Below are 18015 nucleotides of genomic sequence, written 5' to 3' on the forward strand. Positions count from 1 at the left end.
ACATCCTGCCTTTTTTCCCTTTTTGTAATATCAGAATGGGATTAGATCTAACTAGAATTTAATTTACTGTTTCAAGTGAATGTGCGTAGCTATTAATCCTGTCAGAACACATTTTGATTTACATACTTTTAAAGACAGATCTTTAGGATTTCTGCAAAGCACATATTTCATCAGCAGTCATCCTAAGAACATTAGTTTAAACAGAGGTAGGCAAGAATTTCCATTTCAATTTCCTATTATTTAGGCATCTGATTTTGCTTAAAAACAGAAATTCTAGTATTTCTCTGAAAATAAAATTACTAAAAGAACTTTTGGCCAGTCAGCAATTTTTGTTACTATCAAGTTGAAACAATTTTATTGAGCTTTTTAATCTGAAATGAATTTTCAAAGGTTTCATTTTGCAGAAAGTTTGGGAAACATTTCAAAATGGCGACATGAAGATTTATACCACCAGAAAAAACTTTTTACAGTGAGAACATGATGTATTATTGAGTGCTCCCCTATTATTGCAGTGATAATGCTCTGCCAAGAGCTTCCTGATACAGTTCTTGGAAGGTGAATCTCCTCAGGCCTTCCTCATCCACTGGAGTGTATCTTCTGAAAGTAGTTAAAGTAGTAGTGGGGTTAAGTTGGTGCCCCAGCCAGCAACTAAGTCCCTCCCAGCCTCTTGCTCACTCCTCACACCTGTGGCTCTCAGCACATCTGTATGGGAGAGAGAATTGGAAAGGTAAAAGTGAGAAAATTTTGGGGTTGGTCTGAAGACAGTTTATAGGTAAAACAAAAGCTGCACATGCAAGCAAAGCAAACCAAGGAATCCATCCACCTCTTCCCATGGACAGGCAGGTGTTCAGCCATCCCCAGAAAAGCTGGGCTCCAGCATGCCTAACCATTACTTGGGAGGACAAACACCATCACGTCAAACATCCCCAATATCTATATGCTGAACATCATGCTTATGGTCATATTCCATAGGGTTTGGAACATCCCTTTGATCATTGTGGGTCATCTGTCCCTGCTGTGTCCCCTCTCAACTTCAACTGTCTACCCTCAGGCTCCTCATGGGTGGGCAGTATAAAAAACAGAAAAGACATTGGGTCTGGGCTGTGCAGTGACTAAAACATCCCTGAATTATTGACACTGTTTACAGTACAAATTCAAAACACAGTCCCATACTAGCATCACAGAATCAGAATTAAATGTAAATAATTACATAGAATTATATATAAAATAATTTAGGTTGAAAAAGACCTCTGAGACCACTGAACCCAGATCAGCATTGTCAAATCCACCACCAAACCTGTCCCCAAGTGCCACAACCATGGCTTCCAAATACCTCCAGGGGTGGTGACTCAACAGCTTCTCTGGGTAGCCTATGACAATATTTGGTAATACCAGTTACTATGATGAAATTTAACTCCACCCCGGCCAAAACCAGCACATAAGTAAAGGCTGTACCTGTATGAAAATTGCATTAAAAAATTCATTTTCTTATCATCTTCTTTTCAGCTCTGTTACTCTACTGCCTGTGTGAATCTGCCAAGAATGTTGATTTACACCTATGGTGGTATCGAAGGACCATCTTGGAGGTTACCTTGTTGGGACTGCCAAGGTACCCTCACTCTCTGACCTTCTCATCTTTCCTTACTGTGCAACCTAAATTCTCTACTTTCTCTTCATAAATGGTAGAAGAATTTATGCAAGATATTGATTGTTTCTGGTTGGTGTTGAAGAAAAACAGTACTATTAAACTTATACTATTGAAATGCATTTTGCTTTTGCCAATATTTTTAGCAGTCTATGTACTCTCCCACAGATACAATAGCATACATTTCCTAGCTTCACTGCTATCTTTGAGTAGACTCAAATATATGATGATAACTGAATAAAATATATAATTTTTGCCCTAAAATATTTGTCTATGTTGCTGTTTCTTTGTAAATCCTGGCAAAAATAGTCCAAAGGAACTATATCAACTGTGTAAAAAAAGATGTGGTATGTCCCAGCAGGAACTCTCTAGTCATTCAATTGCAAAAGTTACTCTGCTACATTCACCATTTTTTACAGCCTAAAAAAGACTATATAGAAAATCAAGAAAACAAGGGTAAACTGACCACATACTAGATAAATATTTTGTTTTGCCTGATATTCTTTTCTTCTGCCTGCAGAAAGAAAAGTTTCTTGTTCTTTTTGACAGTCTCTTCCTCTGTTGTTGCACTGCAGTAAGGAATTGCCTGCAAATTCAGTCTAGAATTCAGTCTTAGTGCCTACTACACATTTGCACTGATTACTGTAAACGTCTCTGAAATTAATATTGACTATGAGGACAGAAGCAGGTTAAAAAAACCTGGGAGGTAAATGTTCAAGTAAAATTCAGCCCCATTTTCTTTCAGCTGAGAGCATGATTAACTACCTTTTTCATCCTGAAGTAAAATCCAGTTTATAGTTGAGTATCTGTTTTTAAACTTGCCCTCAAGAGAATGTGCTTGATGTCAGGGCTGGTTTTAAATCCACAGCAACATCCTCTTTTTGTGCAGCAGGAGTAAGGCAACTGATGTCTGTCCCATAAAAGACACTACAAGCACACTCTCCAAAACTTGTCCATGTAAACAGCAGAACATCATCTCTGGGGTTACTTCTCACATGTTTGTACCCATCTGCTTCTGGTCTTGAGTCACACTGGTGTGTGGTCATCTAAAAATACATCTCTGGACAAAAAAAAAAAAAAAGTTTAAACTAGATTTGGTTCAGACATAATGTAAGATTTAGCAGCAGCTGAACCTGAGGCCATCATGTTTTCTTTTTAATTGCTAATCATCAGAAATTGCCCTCACTTGATCATTATTACTCTAATGGCATAAAATAATAGCATACTACTAATAATAATATAATAATATATTAATATTAATTAATATATTAATATATTATATATTATTATATAATAATATAATAATAAGAATAATGGCATAAAATAATAGCATACTAATGGCATAAAATTATAGCATTTAACCACTGTATCATAAATTTTTGTCTAATTACTTATGCTCAGGAATCTGTTTTTTGTTGTAACACCTTGTGAGAGCTATGGAGAACAGTAAGAGGCGGTATATTTGCCAAACTGTTTTTCCTTGTATTTACAGTTGCTTTATGTTCTATATAATCTCACATAACATAAATACACAGAGTGTAGACTTCACAGAAGACTTTTTATTAAACACTTGCCTTTCCTAAACTGTCCTCCTTATTGAAAGTAAATATATTCTACCTGTATTGACAGACAACTTTCTTTAGACAAGGGGAAGCACTGCTCTTTCAAGAACTCCTGAAACAGGTTGCACTTTTTTTTTTTTGTTCACTGTCTTCTTACCTATTTGCGTACTCCTTCTGTTGCACCAAATATACAAGATAAGCTGGTCATTTCTTTCTCAAAGATAATGTGAACCTTAAAATAAAATCTAGTTTTGGAAAAATTTGAGTATTTAAATGGACTTATTTCCTGAATTCCTTTAAAATGTGTTGGTTGGATTGGTTTCCAGATTTTAGGGGAAAATATAAGAGATTTAACATACCTTTCAGAGACTCAAATATATAATTAAACAGGGGAAAATGTGTTTGAAATAGATTATGACCCCAAAAAGTTAAGTAGGACCACTTAAATTTAATAAACAACTCACAAAGACTGTGATCAATCTTCTTTGTTTTTCTCCTTTTTCCTGGAGGAAGAGTATTTCAGATGCATGGTTAAAGTTGATGACCAAACCAAGCAGTAAGAAAGAAAAGTAGATGAGTGAGCCTGAGATGAGCTTGGTTGGATCATGGTGCTAACACCAGCACGGTGATGGGTTTGATCCCCACCATGGGCCATTCACCTAAGGGTTGGACTCAATGATCTTTGTGGGTCCCCTCCAACTCAGAATACTCTGCAATTCTGAGTTGCAAAAGGGATTCAGAAAGAAACAAGTCATGGTTTTGTCTAATGCCTGAGTGCTGTCAGCAAGCTCCCCATAAGTTATCAAGCAAGAAACTCATAGGTGACAAAAGAGAAAGGTCACTCCCCACAACAAGTCAGCAAATGTTCCAAAAGGTTACACATTACTCTGACAGTTGTGGACACTGTACTTACTCCATGAATGAACAGTGAGGCAGCGAGGTATCATTAAAACTAGAGTGATGCTATTAAGCTTTTATAATTTGACTGGGATATGTGCAGCAACATTTTACTTAAGCTCAAGCCTGTGCAACATGCAATGAGGGAACCAATAAGTAGTGAATTACAATAATCAATATGTGAAATGACAAACGCATTAATCAACTTTGCAGCAGTGTCCCAACCTGGGAAGAAATTAGTTTTATATAGATCATATAAACACTAAATAAATTAAATACTGGGCCAAATGAATGGCTCATGTAACTCAATTGCTGATATATGCAGCCGGTGACACATTTGGATGATTACATTTTGACATGATATCATACTGAGTCAGGCAATTAGCATAACAACATTTTCACAAGGACTTATTTTAATGTAAAATTTATGTAGATTCAGCTGTGCTCGTGCATTTTTCTTGTTTGTAAGGGGCATTATATTGCTCCACAAGAAAAAGTCTTTGCTGCAAAAGTTTTGCTTACACAGGTACCCACAGGTGCGTAAGTTTAGGTTTGTGTGTTCCATTACTGGAAACAGGAAAATTATGCTGCATTTTAAAATTATTATTATTGAAAGGGACACCCCTTAATATAGATACAATAAAATGATAAATCAGACGGGGGACCATTTGCAAGCTTTCAAATACTTTGTAGCACAGCAAGAGAAAATTAGTGTTAAAATTTGTGTGTTGCAGTTATCCCTTTGGAAACTGGTTTTGTTTGAGCTATTTGATAGAAGAGATGCAAAGGTAGCAGAGGGGGTGTTTCTTACCTCACTGTCTTTAGTCTCATACCAAGTACCTAGAAACACATACATGTTCATTGCAATTATTTATATGCTTTATATAAGAAGTAAGGGACCTGTTGAGCAACATTCTTGCAGAAATGTTTTCAGGATGAGTTTAAATGAAGCAGCCTTGAGCATGTCTCTTTGTTAAAGAAGGTATAGAGTAGCACCAGTGATAACTATACTTACATAGTCATTCTAGGTTTCTCACCATTGCACTCACCATTGGGATGGATGAGAAGACTGTTTCAAGTGCAAGTTTTCTCCTTCAAGAGACAGGAACAAGTCCACTTGCTACGTCCTCCAGTGCTGAGATAAGTGACTCAACACATACACTGTTAGTGCCAGCTTCTTACAGAAATGAAAGCAGGGACTGAAAATGTATAGCAGCATGGCTGCTTGCCCTAGGCCCATCTCTCAGGAAGTACAAGCATCTTTGGAAAGGAAACGAGAACAAACAAACAGTAGGCAAGAGAAGATTTTTAAGGCTAACAAGCATAAAGAGCTGTTAAAATTAAGAGACACTTACCTTGAATACTGCTGGTTCAGAAGAATATACAGCTTACAGAAGAATAGCCCTGCGTGGATACACAAGTGAATTTACCAGAAACAAAATAAACATTTAGAACGAAAAAGTAAAAGAGTGAATTTGAAATATCTCCAATGTGTCTTTATTAAATCCTCAACATTTTTGTATTCTGAATGTAAAAATATATGAAAAATAAATGAAAATGGCAGGTTGCAGACATCGTGCTGGCTGACTAGTGGTGATATGTGCTGATCCTGCCAATGTCTCAGAGTTGTTCACATGCCATGATTGCCTTTTTGACTGTTCGCTCAATTCTTGTTAGCAAAATATCAGAGTGACACAGCAAGATCCATTAGTCTCCTCAGATGCTAGTGACTGTCAGCGAAGAGTTTGTTTTCACTTGGACTGACTAACTTGCATGGATGAAGATACCCATGAGATCACTAAATAATTCATGAATGACCCAAAGCCTGACCAACAGCATTAAACCGAATTTATGCAACAATTTAGGCAAAGCCACAGTAAACAAAGTTGATTTAACATTTAAACAAGGAATTGAAAGAACAATGCATTCCCAAGAAATCTGCATACCAGAGGAAGATAGGAAAAAGTCCTCTAGTCTCATTTCTGACCAGAAATCTTCTGGTTCTCACTTGACAAGGAGGAAATATAAGATGGACACTAACATTGTCCTAAAGGAAAAAGCATGTGAGAAAACAAAAACCACACTAACTTTCAGTCATATTAGTAGACTTCTGTGTCAATAGAACTAGGGCATGTTACTTCAGTGTCTGAATACTCACTTTTTCCCACACTTACTGACACATGGAAAGGACTTTACATCACAAGCAATAGTCATACTTCTGTGCAAAAGGGGATTACCTTTCTTTTCATAGTTAACATTGAAATAAAATGTCTGAAAAAAAAAAAGTATGATTATACAAAAATTGAGGACCTGAGGAGAGGATCCAGGCTGCAGGGAAGAAAAGACAAATCTATTTAGAAAAATGATAGGTCAATTGAGTTACACTGAACACTTCCAGATTCAGTGGTTCTCTGTTCCTGCCTTTATAAACACTGAAGTTAAAGAAATGAAACAGTGACAACTGAGGACAGGTTGGGACTCATTTTGAAAAAGCTGTGCAGGCATATACAATAAAGGGCAGCATTAGTCCCAAACCACTACTGATTAAAACTGCATTGCTCAGTTTCTCTAGAATTCTATGCATGATTATTAAAGAGCCATTGATCGAAAATCTGTCTTTATTCCACTATAATCAAGTTTTTTTGCCCAGTTTCTCTGAGTAACTGGAAAATAATCAGGAGCTAGAATGTTGAATGAAATGCCCTCTTTATGTATCAAAAAGGTATTGTGGGCAAAAATCTAATGTTAACAAAGAAGTCTGTACATTGGGAAAGTTTTAAATACATACTCCTAGTGTTTTGCCTGAGTGAATACACTTTGCATGTTGGACATTAGCGTGAAGCCTGTCATTATAAATAACACTTCCAGACAACAAGGAAAATAAATTTTGCTCCATTTTTATTGTTAGTTACTCCATAGTTGCATGTTGTATTTCATCAGAAAATATGATGTGCCTATCATTCCAAGAAGAATATATTTGTGCTATTATCTCAGCATAAAAGTTAAAAGCAGTAAAATATAACAAGCTTTGACATTGTGATTTATGGTACAAAAGTACAAACAGAAGAAAATGGATATGAAATGAACCCAACAAAATTAATGTGTGCTTTGGCAGCTCTTGGTTTATGAGAAGGCTACATGAACCAGTTTACTGGTTTGGAAAAATTTCCTTATTTTTCAACCCCCTAAAATTTTTCCAGATAGTTTATTTGTTCAGTCTATCAACAATATGTATGTCGAAAAACTTACTGTGCTATTAGAAAGTGGAAATAGGATTTTTTTGACAAGTTCTTGCATGAATTACTGAAAAATCAGCATTGTCACATAAATAACTGCTTCAGAAAGTAAACTAAATGAAATCTGAGAGATTTTAGCTTTTGTGTTCCAGGATTTCACTTTCACTAATCTTTAAATGATGGTGAAAATTTGCATGTTAGGTTTATAGAGACAACTTTACAAAAAGTAGGAAAAAAAAGACAGAATTGCTTAAAATCCAAAATAAAAGTGTTCTTATTATCTGGGACTGTATATCTCCTTTGTGGGGGACTTATTGTTCTTTTGATCTGACAGTAACTCCTTAACTGCTTCAGAATAAACTTCATCATGCAATAGAAAGAGCTGTACCATTTAATTAGATTTATACAACATGTTCTGAATATATTTTGTTCATTCTAAGAGCTGATTAAAGACCATCGCAATGTGATCTTCTAGGCTTGGATCTTCCATGAGGAGTACTACAGGAGGAGTACCCCCTATCCCACTGACTCGGGTAAAGTGTGAATCCGAGAACATGTTGAACCCATCTTGGAAGTTCAGTTCCATTGTTGTATTCGAATTTCTGTAATCTGCTATTACAGCTTTGTTCTCTCTTTGCAGGAGTGTTGTTTGTTTGTAAGGGTTATGTGTGGGTTTTATTGTTTGTTCATCTTATCAGTCCTCAGCCTTCAAGCACTTCATAGGAGGAAGCATGACAGCTTTTATTACTAGAAGACAGGAACCAGCACTGTGGTGCAGACAGTGAATAGTATTTCTCTAGACTTAATGAATGCTGATCTCATTTACAAAGTGCATTACTTTGCCTCCCATTCTAAGAGGAATACATTAATGTTTTTGAAAATGACATTTCATGATTAGCTAAGCATGACACCTACACAGTCATTTCAAATAAGATTGCCTGTTCTCAAAATTGTTTTACTATGTCAAAGGAAACAATAGTCTTTCTTGCAAGTCTGTTAAAAATTGAAAAACAATTCTTTAAATTCACTTTGACTCACAGGCTTGACTTTTCAGTAAGGAAATAAGCTCACGTCTATATTTTCTTTTCTAATATTCTTTATTATATCTTATTTTCCAAAGACTTTCAAAACCCTGTGGATTTGGGAAGGAATCTTCATTACTATAAGCATTAATATTCCTGGCAAAGGATTATTTAAGAACATCAAAAAGCTAATTGACCAGATTCACAGGAAATATTTTGCCTTTTACATTAAATATGAGTAGAATATCAATGAATTAATACAGGATAAAAAGAGACACCTTTCCAAGGTTTCATCTGTGATCTTGTGACATTTACAAACAAAAATAACTGAAGAGAGGGTTATTTTCAGTGCAGGGCAGGATTTACAGTGTCTAAAGAGAGTAGTCAAAAGCACTCTGCTGAAAATGAAGGGAGCATGCTCTGTGCTGTGTGACATAGAAAAGTTCAACAGTGTTCAAAGTGTCAGAGCTCGTTGCTTAGCCCCAGCCCTCACCTGAAGTCAATCGTGTGTCTCCAGCAAGCCCAGTGATCCGGGTCACGCCAGTGGCTGCTTCCCTCAGCCCCAGTGCCTGCTCAGTGTTTGATCACTTGGACTGTGAGTGTCAGCCTGTCAGCGTAGCAGTAGCTGCGATGCCAGTTAGAGGTTCTCATTTCAGAGAAACGAGCTCCCTCCTTTTGATGGTGACAGCGCCTACCACGTGGGCTACAGCAGCCCAACATGAGAATATTCTGGATAATTTTGATTGACTCCCTAGTAGGCTGGACTAATCTCTTCTGCAATTTCTTACACTAGTTTGTATCACCACGTTTGAATTCCATATAAGGATAAAAATGCAAAAATTGCAGAGAGCTGCACTTCCCAAAAGGCAACAAATCTGGGAACATACTGCTGAAACACACCACTACAGAGTAAATCCACAGAGACTAATATGTGAAATGGCAATCTTTCTGTAGTTTTATCCAGAACACATATTGAGGTCAGTAAAACATATTAAGTATATACATCTGTATGTAAGATACCAGTGTAATATTCTTTTGCTTTCTGGAAAATTTACAGCAGTAGCTCTACTGAGTTTGGTGTTTGTAACACTTAATTCTGTCATACAAGATGTTTAAAAAAAAGAAGATTAAGAAAGAAAGAAAGAAATAGAAAACCCATTAGCATGCTGCAGTTACTGAAGAAAGAATTTCAAAGACAGTCTATTCACTCTTCAGTGTCAGAAATTCATTTGTTTCTAAGTTTCATACATCAGAGACCTTTGATCTGACTCCCATTCCCCATCTCGCAACTTCAATATGTATAATGTTGCTTCATTATTTTCTGACATCTTGCCTCATGGTGAGCAGGTGTGACTTGAAAATAGTATATAAAAGCAATCTCTAGTGCTGTTTCTGATCCCTGAAAAGTAATCTATGCCTGAATCACTCATTTGCTAGAAAAAGCATTTCTTAGGTCCTTGAAACATGGAACAACTTTCTCTCCTGCTTTGGGATTTTGAGTGTGAAGCTATTTGGCTCACAAGAACATTAAATTTGGTCTACCTACCTTATTTTGATGTAAATGGGGAAAAGAGAACTGGGAGAAAAGAAGGAAACAAATCTGTTTGTAACTAGGTCATGGATCATTGTGACAGTAAGAGTAGCTTCTCTGAAGTCAAGGCTTCTCAAATTAAAAATATTTTGACAACTTCATTGTAGCAGATCTAAAATATTGAAGCACTCCAAGATTATTAACCTCCAAATAAACTGCATCTTCTCTTCAAGAGGAGTCTTTGATCAAAGCACTCCTTTGTTTATTAGTTTTTTCACAAGTCATATCAGCAATATATGAAATATTTTGACCATCATTTTGCAGATGATTATTAAGAACTGATGACAGGGATTTGGGAAGTGGAGAGGATAAGTTTATTTCATTTGCTGTTCTTTGAGCCCAAGAGATACATAGGAAATTAATGTTAGATTCTTTAAGAACATTAGCATAATACTTTTATTTTTTTTTAATTGGAAACTGAACTGATTTCTCCAACTTGTAAACATAATGATTCATTCTGAGCTGGCATCCTGCTTTTTGACCCTGCTAAAACAAGTGCTTTCCCTGAGCCAGAATATGTGAAAGGAAAAGTGTTGCTTAACATCATGTAGTTAATACTGGCATACGCAAAATGTCTACATGCATCACACTATAAGCATAAGATACCAGCATTACAAATATGCTTAGTTCAGATTTGGCTATTATTTAGTCAAACTGTGATCAGAGAAGACTGAAGAATAAACTGTATAAACTGGTATATGCTAATATTCTGTTTAAAATGTCTTCCTTTGAAGTGTTTATATTTTTGAAGCAGAGTGAATTTTCTACAAGCATAAGGCAGAAATTCACTTGTGTTTGCAAACGTATTTTCAATGTTTGTATTGATAACTTTCCATGTGTTTATTTTGCACCAATATTTTCTCATGCTGGAAATATTTGCCGAATCTGAAAATAACTTTGAATACTTTGCATGGAAACGTTAGTCAAACTGAATTTCAAAGTAAATGATCAGTTTGCCCACAGCAATCTCACAGCTTTATGTATCATACTCTGTGCTAAACGGTTTCTCTGTTTTTTATCCTTCAAGCAAAAATGAGTAAAACTGGGGTTTGAAAATGAGAGTCTTACTGCAATGTAAACCAACAGATGTAATCAATTTCTTTCAGCAACAGAAGAGTTAGTTATTTATAAAAATTTGGGCTTCTAAAACAGTACTAGCCATAGTATTTGGAAAAATAGCGGGTCATGAAACTAGAAGACAGTGTGGTTGCTGTAAATTCTGTTAAAATACTTCCTCAACATTTCATTTACTAAATGGCAGCATGTTTTCTTCTTTAAGGGAATTTACAGTAATTTCGTAGGTAATTGGAAGGGCTTAAATTGAAATTAAAGGTAATTTAATCTGCTTCATGAGCTAATTAACCAGTTTTCAGTGAAAAAAAAATATTTTGTGATTTTTATGGTTTCACAGTTACTTTCCAAGGATGTTATTTGACTAAAACAAAATATTATATTAAAACTTTTTCTTTTCAGTTCAACAAGCACATACAGAAGGCCAGTTCTCAGAACTCATTACTGAAGAGTATTTCAAAAGTAACATGAACATTTTCTGCAGAATTAACAGTTTAAAAATTCCTATTAGAACTGTTTGATTGAGCATTTCAAAGAACATTTTAACGTTTCAGAAGTAAAGCAAATCATTTCAGATTGGGATAACATTGCCTTCTCAGCAGTGACATTTGGTATAAGTTAATTTGGTTTGAAGAAAAACCTATGACAAAATCAAAGCTTTTGCATGAAAGGAACCAATATCGCTGAAAATAACCCTCATAAAGAAATAAATAAATGTCATGATATTAGTAATCCAATTTGCTATGAAACTTAAAAAGGATCTTCTTGTTAATTATTTTTGCTACATACAGATGTAGAGATGTGGGGTTTCCATATAAGGGATGATCTTTTCGCTGTGCTGTATGCAGAACCGATAGTCTAAGTAAATGAGGCGGATAAAAGATGAAGTGGGAAAGAGACAATCTATAGATCATGTATAGGCCATGTCCAAATTTAGCAGCGTGGTGTCAGTAAAGAAAAGCAGGTCCCAGCGCTGCTCCGCACAATGCATGTTTGAACAAAGACTTTTCACAAGAAAAAAGCGAGAAGAGAGCTAAATTAGACAAGAACCACCATTTTAGATGTCATACACACGTTTGCAGGGAATTCAGTTGAGGACTACTCAAGAGAAACTTCCAATTAAGGACAATGTTTTGTACTTGTCTAGGAGGCAATATCTTGCATTTCTCCTTGAATCATTTCATACAAGCCATTGTCAAAGATAGGACAGATGTATAAATGGGCAATTGGCCTAATCAAAGAGGAATGTTTCTGCATGGTTATAACCACTACTGCTAAGCACTTCTCCAGAAAATCTGACAATTTAATAAATGTTGCCCAAACAGCCAGAAACTTGTTTAAACCAGCAGGTAGTATAACCACCACAAAGTTTCAGAATCTGATTTTCTACAGACAGGGCAGCTATTTGAAAGGCCTAATTGCACTAATTATAGTAAGTGTTTTGTAATGTTTCATCAAAAACACTGGCCCACACTGCATAGCAGGTGCTCATTAAATGTGCAAGATCTGCTATTAATAATCATTTACCCCTTGTGGAATCTGTATAAAGTATATAAAAAAGATAAAATTTAACTTCCCAAGAACACTCCCTAAGAAAACAATATTTCAATGATATGATACCAAGTTAAAACTCCAAGCTGAAAAGAAGAACAAAGTGACCCTGCACTCTGCTGATCTCTCAGAAACTAATTACTATTTCTCAATAAAACATGTACGTACTAATCTCTGTATCAGAAATACAAAGCCAATGGATGCTCTCCTGTAACATAAATATGTTTTCAGTATTGCTGTGCATAAAAGCTACATCTTTTCATCAGTGTTACTGAGCACCTCAAAGGCAGAATGTAGACGAGTTCAGCAAACTTAGGTAATTGTCTGATAATGTCAGTAGGACAAGTTATAGCCACAGCCCTATTTTCTGCTTTCCCATTAAAGAAACATCTGTCTTCTCAGCTATTTTTAACCACTGACAAGGACAGACCTAGAGTCCTGCTTCACAGAAAGCAAATATAGCTGTAGTGTGCCTATTCCCTGCCACAAAACAACAAAATGAGAAGGCAGTAGATTGTGCTAGGCAAACAACCTTGTGCTCCCATCGTGAGTAAGCACTACCCTCCAGCTGTAAGCACCACTAAACTTGAAGTGGTGCAAGTAAGCATTCTTTTTTATTTTTATTTTTTTTGTCTATGTAGTTGGAAACCTAGAGATATTACCACAGGAAGAGGAACAGGTGCTGTCTAGATCCATTTCCTGTAGCTTATAAATATCTATGCTTGTGATTCCCAGGAGTTATCCTGTTGCTTGAGAGCAGCTGAAGGTGAGAAAACTGAGTTGTAATCACTACAAACTCAGACTGAGAATGCATTTTTCTGATAGACAATTTCAAAGAAATGCACTAACTTTTTTGAAAGACATTTATTTTAAAATACCTCAGAAATATTATTACAAGCCCAGGTGGCTAATGCTGCTAACAGATGTGCAATTTTTGTCTGGGGATTACAAAAAATGCAGTTTATTAAATTGTGTCATATGGCAGATGGATAGGAGCTCTGTGGAATATTCGGTTGATTACTCCATAGTTTCTGCAGTCAGAGGAAAAGCCCCAGCCTGCGTTTTTGCATATGCACAGTTACTGGAGAGTGCCAGTTTCCATTTATTAAAGAAAAGAAAATAAAATACCTCAGGCCTTCTCCAAGATTGTCTATTCTGTATTGGTTAAGGCTGAACATTGTCTTTTTGTGTCACGGAAAAGAAATGAAATAGGGATACAAGCCCTTCCAGCTAAACAGCTACTTCCTCTGATAAACGTGGGGTTTATATCTTACTATTTCATCTGCTCTACCCAAATAGCCCTTTAAACTTTCTTTATTAACTGTAATTATATTACCACAGTTATATAAAGATTCGAACAATGATTCTAGTTTTAGAACAACTTCCATGCCTAAATGGAAAAACTCTCACAAATCTAGTTTCCTATTCTGTTTACAAAGGTCTGTTGCTTGGTGACTCATCATCTTCCTATGAGTTGCAGCAGTCAAGAGAAAGAGCGAGCAGTTTATGTTGACTCAACAAAATAATTACTTTAAAAAGAACAACCTGTTTTTCCCTGCTAACACAAATTTTCTGCAACAGTGTTTACACATTAGTATGTGTAAAATCAAACAATACAAAAAGTAGAAAAAGCACAGAACTCAAGTACCAAAAATAACGCATATTCATAATAACTTAAACAATTATCATGACTACGTATTCTATTGATTTCAGTCCAAAATAGTGTTATGCATTTTGTCATTAAAAGCTAAATAAGAGTATCCTGAAACCACCAACACATTTTATGTGAAAGGTTTGATACACTTAACAATGTAATTATTTAATTTATAATTGGAAGAAAATGATGAAAAGTTGAATAATATTTTTCTCATCCATTACTGTAGCAATTGAAAAGTGGCACATTATAAATGGAGCTGAGTAGGAATATGAGTATAAAACTGGCTGTCATCTAACACTTTCTGTATAAGATCCTGCATTCAATTATCTACAAGTTTGTCAAATTTCAGCTGTTGCTGCTAAAATTTACCATGTCAGCAAATGCACTTCAGACAGAATTTCTTTTAGAAAGTTTCTTTAAAAAAAGGTTCCAACAATAGCAGCAAGGACTAGTAATTGGTTTATGTTACAATGAGACCAAGAGTCTGTGGAATAAGGTCTTCCAATATATTCCTTCTTTGACTCAGGAAAGCAGCTGTTCCAAAGAATGCCTACAAAAGCATGGTCAACTTACTAACCTGCAAAAAAAATCCTTACTGTTTTTCACATTTCCAGTGTTCCTCTTTCTGAAGAGTGTGCAAATTTTCTCTGAAATATAAATTTTTTTGCTTATTGAAGTTATTACTCATTAATTCTATGAGCAGTGGGTCTATGAGAATGCACTTTCCACTGCTCTAAGGGTAGCTGTTGCTGGAGCCCAGGAGAAATCACAGCAGCCTGTGAGATGGGGAAATGCAGCCTTTTAAGCCAAAATATCTAGATGAGCAAGAAATATGCTTCAAGAGGGGAATATACAGTGAAACTAGGACAGCAAGGCTGAAAATAGGTGAACACATGCAAAGAGATGAATAAATATCTGCAGAGGAGGTTATGGCATTGAGGGTTATAAGGAGACAGCCTCTGAGAAATTCGTAAGAGGACTGCGTAAGGACAAGTGAGATGCAGGCCTAGAGGAGGGAGAAGCATCTCTCCAAGTGCAGAAATAGATCCACACATGCCAGAGACACACACGCCATCAAAGCTTGAAAATCCTCTGCTAAGTTGTGGATCTCATCCTCCACTGGTACCGGTCCATACAGAGAATGAAAACTCCATAATGTTTATCAGCTACTGCCACAGGAGCTCTGCTCTGAACATTCAAGACCTACTCATGCATCTCAAGGTGTTTATAGTTTTCTTTTATGTCTATAATTTCACTGCCCTTCATGTTCTGATTAGTAAAAGGAGAACAATCCTATGTCTCATCTCACAGTCAGATTGGAAAATGATATGTTTTCTGCACTCAGAGCAGGGTCTGAACAGTTGGCAGTAAATAAAGCAAAAGACCACAGGTTGACAGAGAGGCTGGCAGGAAAAATAAATAAGTACTGACACAGCCCGTTCTTCCCTTCGGTGCACCCAATGAGGCATAAATCTGTGAAATCGAAAGTAGGTGATTGTTCAGTAAAAAGCCCTGCAATGGGAGAGGGTGTCCACAAAGGCTTGCTTTAGTACTGGAGATTTTAACCTCCAGGCCTGTTGTCAACTGCCAGAGACAGCTCCGTTGGGAGAAGATTTATATGGCTTAAAACGGGCTCTTACTCTAGAATTGCTCTCAGACAACTTTGCCTCTCCCTTTCAAACGAGGAGGAGCCCAGAAGAGGTAGCACCTCTCAAGCTCAGCTATGCTTTGTGAATTTTACTCAGTGCCAAGCGTATAAACTTGTTCTGCAGGAAAAAGAACTATCAATTATTAAAAACAAGAGAAAACAAACCCACCAGTAACATTGAAATAAATCTTTTAATGGTTCTTCTTCCATAAATTCTCTGTGAATTTTAATGATACAGGAAGTTTGAAGAGCTGTCTCTCTGTTTCTGAGCTCAGCTGAGACAACTGCACGATTGGAAACAGCGTGAAAAATCCCTAAAGGATTGATTTTCAAATGAAAGACTAATTAATTTATTTGCAAAAGAAAGCCACTTGCTAAAACTTTGTATGAAATATCATTCTTTATATGTAAAGGTGTTTGAATCTTTCTTTGCATACAAGCCCATCCTGAAACAAGAAACAGTCTTAATTTAGTATTTTGATATCCAACAGTGGAAGTCTTTTGAAAGCATTAGAACATCTTCAGGGAGAGAGCTGAAAGCATCAAACTGACATTTTTTATCTTCAAGCTATTTTCCACATGCAGCTCAGCAGAGAAACTGGAGATATGCTTGAGACAAACAGCGAGTCAAAGGTTGGCGTAACAGACCAAACAGGAGCTAATCCTGCTACAACGCGGGTGGCAAAAGGCAGAGGTGCAGCTCTGCAGTTCATGGCACAGTGTTTGTGCTGGATATGGCTTTAGAGAGGGAGCCACTGGACAGACTTTGAGGAAACTGGCATGGACAAATTACAATTCCACCTAGTTTCCAACATGCAAGCGCAGGTTTTTACCAGTGTAGGGAAGCACTTTGGACAATTAAGTTCAGCATATATATTGATGTAACTGTAGTTTCCTTGCTTACAGATTCAATGTGGGGAGGAGAATTTTTAAGTGAAGATCCTCAAAGATTGTGAACACATTGTGCACTACGACAAAGCTGCTTCATTGGGCTCCCTAACACCTTGCTGTATTACTGGTGACCATATTCTACAGCAAAGGTCTTCATTTGAGATGGTGCGAAGGGGAGCTTATCCAGGCACTGCTTCTTTTCCAAGTACTTAGGAGGAGGGATGTCTCGCTGACTGAACTACAGGAACAATTGAACAGTTTTAAGAAGAGGATTGTTGTTCTGATTCTATGTGCATCTCAAGTCCATGACTCCATAAAACAGTAAACAATTCAACCTTTATGATGTACAGGCCCTGGAGTATGAGCAGGAGGACTCCTATGGATGAAGCTCTCTGCTGACTCCTTTTTCACCCTCTGTTGCAGGTTTTGAATTTACTGAACCAGCCCTGCAGGCTCTAACCTTTTCCAGCAACAGCATCAGAAAGGAGTGATAGCAAGCTGAGCTATGGATACCAAGCCAAGGACTCACCATATGGTGTTTTTGTTACACACAAGGGGAAAGATTGCTTTAAAGACCAAGGGCCGAATTCATCCCTGGCTGAAAACTACTAAATTCAGTGGTGTTAGATCAAGCATGAAGTCAACAGCAAACTAATTCTCTGTGATGGGGAACAGGAGTCAAGGTTGTTTTTTTAATAGCCCAAGGATGTCTATAAGGTAAACTCAGCTGAGCCAAGTTTATTTTTTTTATGTCTCACTGACATCTGTTCTCAGAAAGCCTGCAGCACACTGGAACTGTTTCCCAACCTTTTTCCTCTCTATAAACACTGTGAACTTCTATGATGGTCAGAGATGGTGAAAAGGTGTGTTTCATACAAAAATGGGCACAAACGACCCAGGAGATACTGTGCAAAAATACTCTGACACCGTTTTAGTGATTCTATATTCAAGAAAGAAATACAAGAAAGCTTTCCAACAACCAGTTGTTAATTTTTGTTGAAATGCATTGACATATGACAGCAGATTAATTTTAGCCATTGTTATCACCTTTCACATTAAAGAAATTGGACTGGAGACAATACACTCTGAGCTAACCAAGCTACTGACAGTCTAAGCCCCTCTTTTACATTTTCAGAGTATTTGATGTACAGATCAATTAAAGGGCTTATTTCAAGTCTTCAAATAGCACAGCAGCTATGACATGCAGAACCCCCCTAATGCAGACATTCAGTAAAGTGCACGTT

At 36.6% G+C, this 18015-nt stretch overlaps 1 protein-coding gene across 1 annotated transcript in view; it reads left to right on the top strand.

Annotated features, from left to right (window-relative positions):
* KCTD8 (potassium channel tetramerization domain containing 8) overlaps positions 1–1853 on the top strand; it is a 156287-nt gene extending 154434 nt beyond the window's left edge. The window contains exon 2 of the mRNA XM_042053562.1: positions 1507–1853. Coding sequence (XP_041909496.1) covers positions 1507–1679 — 173 coding nt within the window. The 3' untranslated portion in view covers positions 1680–1853. The remainder of the gene's footprint in view (positions 1–1506) is intronic.
* Positions 1854–18015: the final 16162 nt, after the last annotated feature.

This window comes from Corvus kubaryi, unplaced genomic scaffold (assembly GCF_017639235.1).
Source record: "Corvus kubaryi isolate FWS band 111438036 unplaced genomic scaffold, C.kubaryi_AGA036_p1.0 split1-131, whole genome shotgun sequence".
Taxonomy (NCBI): domain Eukaryota; kingdom Metazoa; phylum Chordata; class Aves; order Passeriformes; family Corvidae; genus Corvus; species Corvus kubaryi.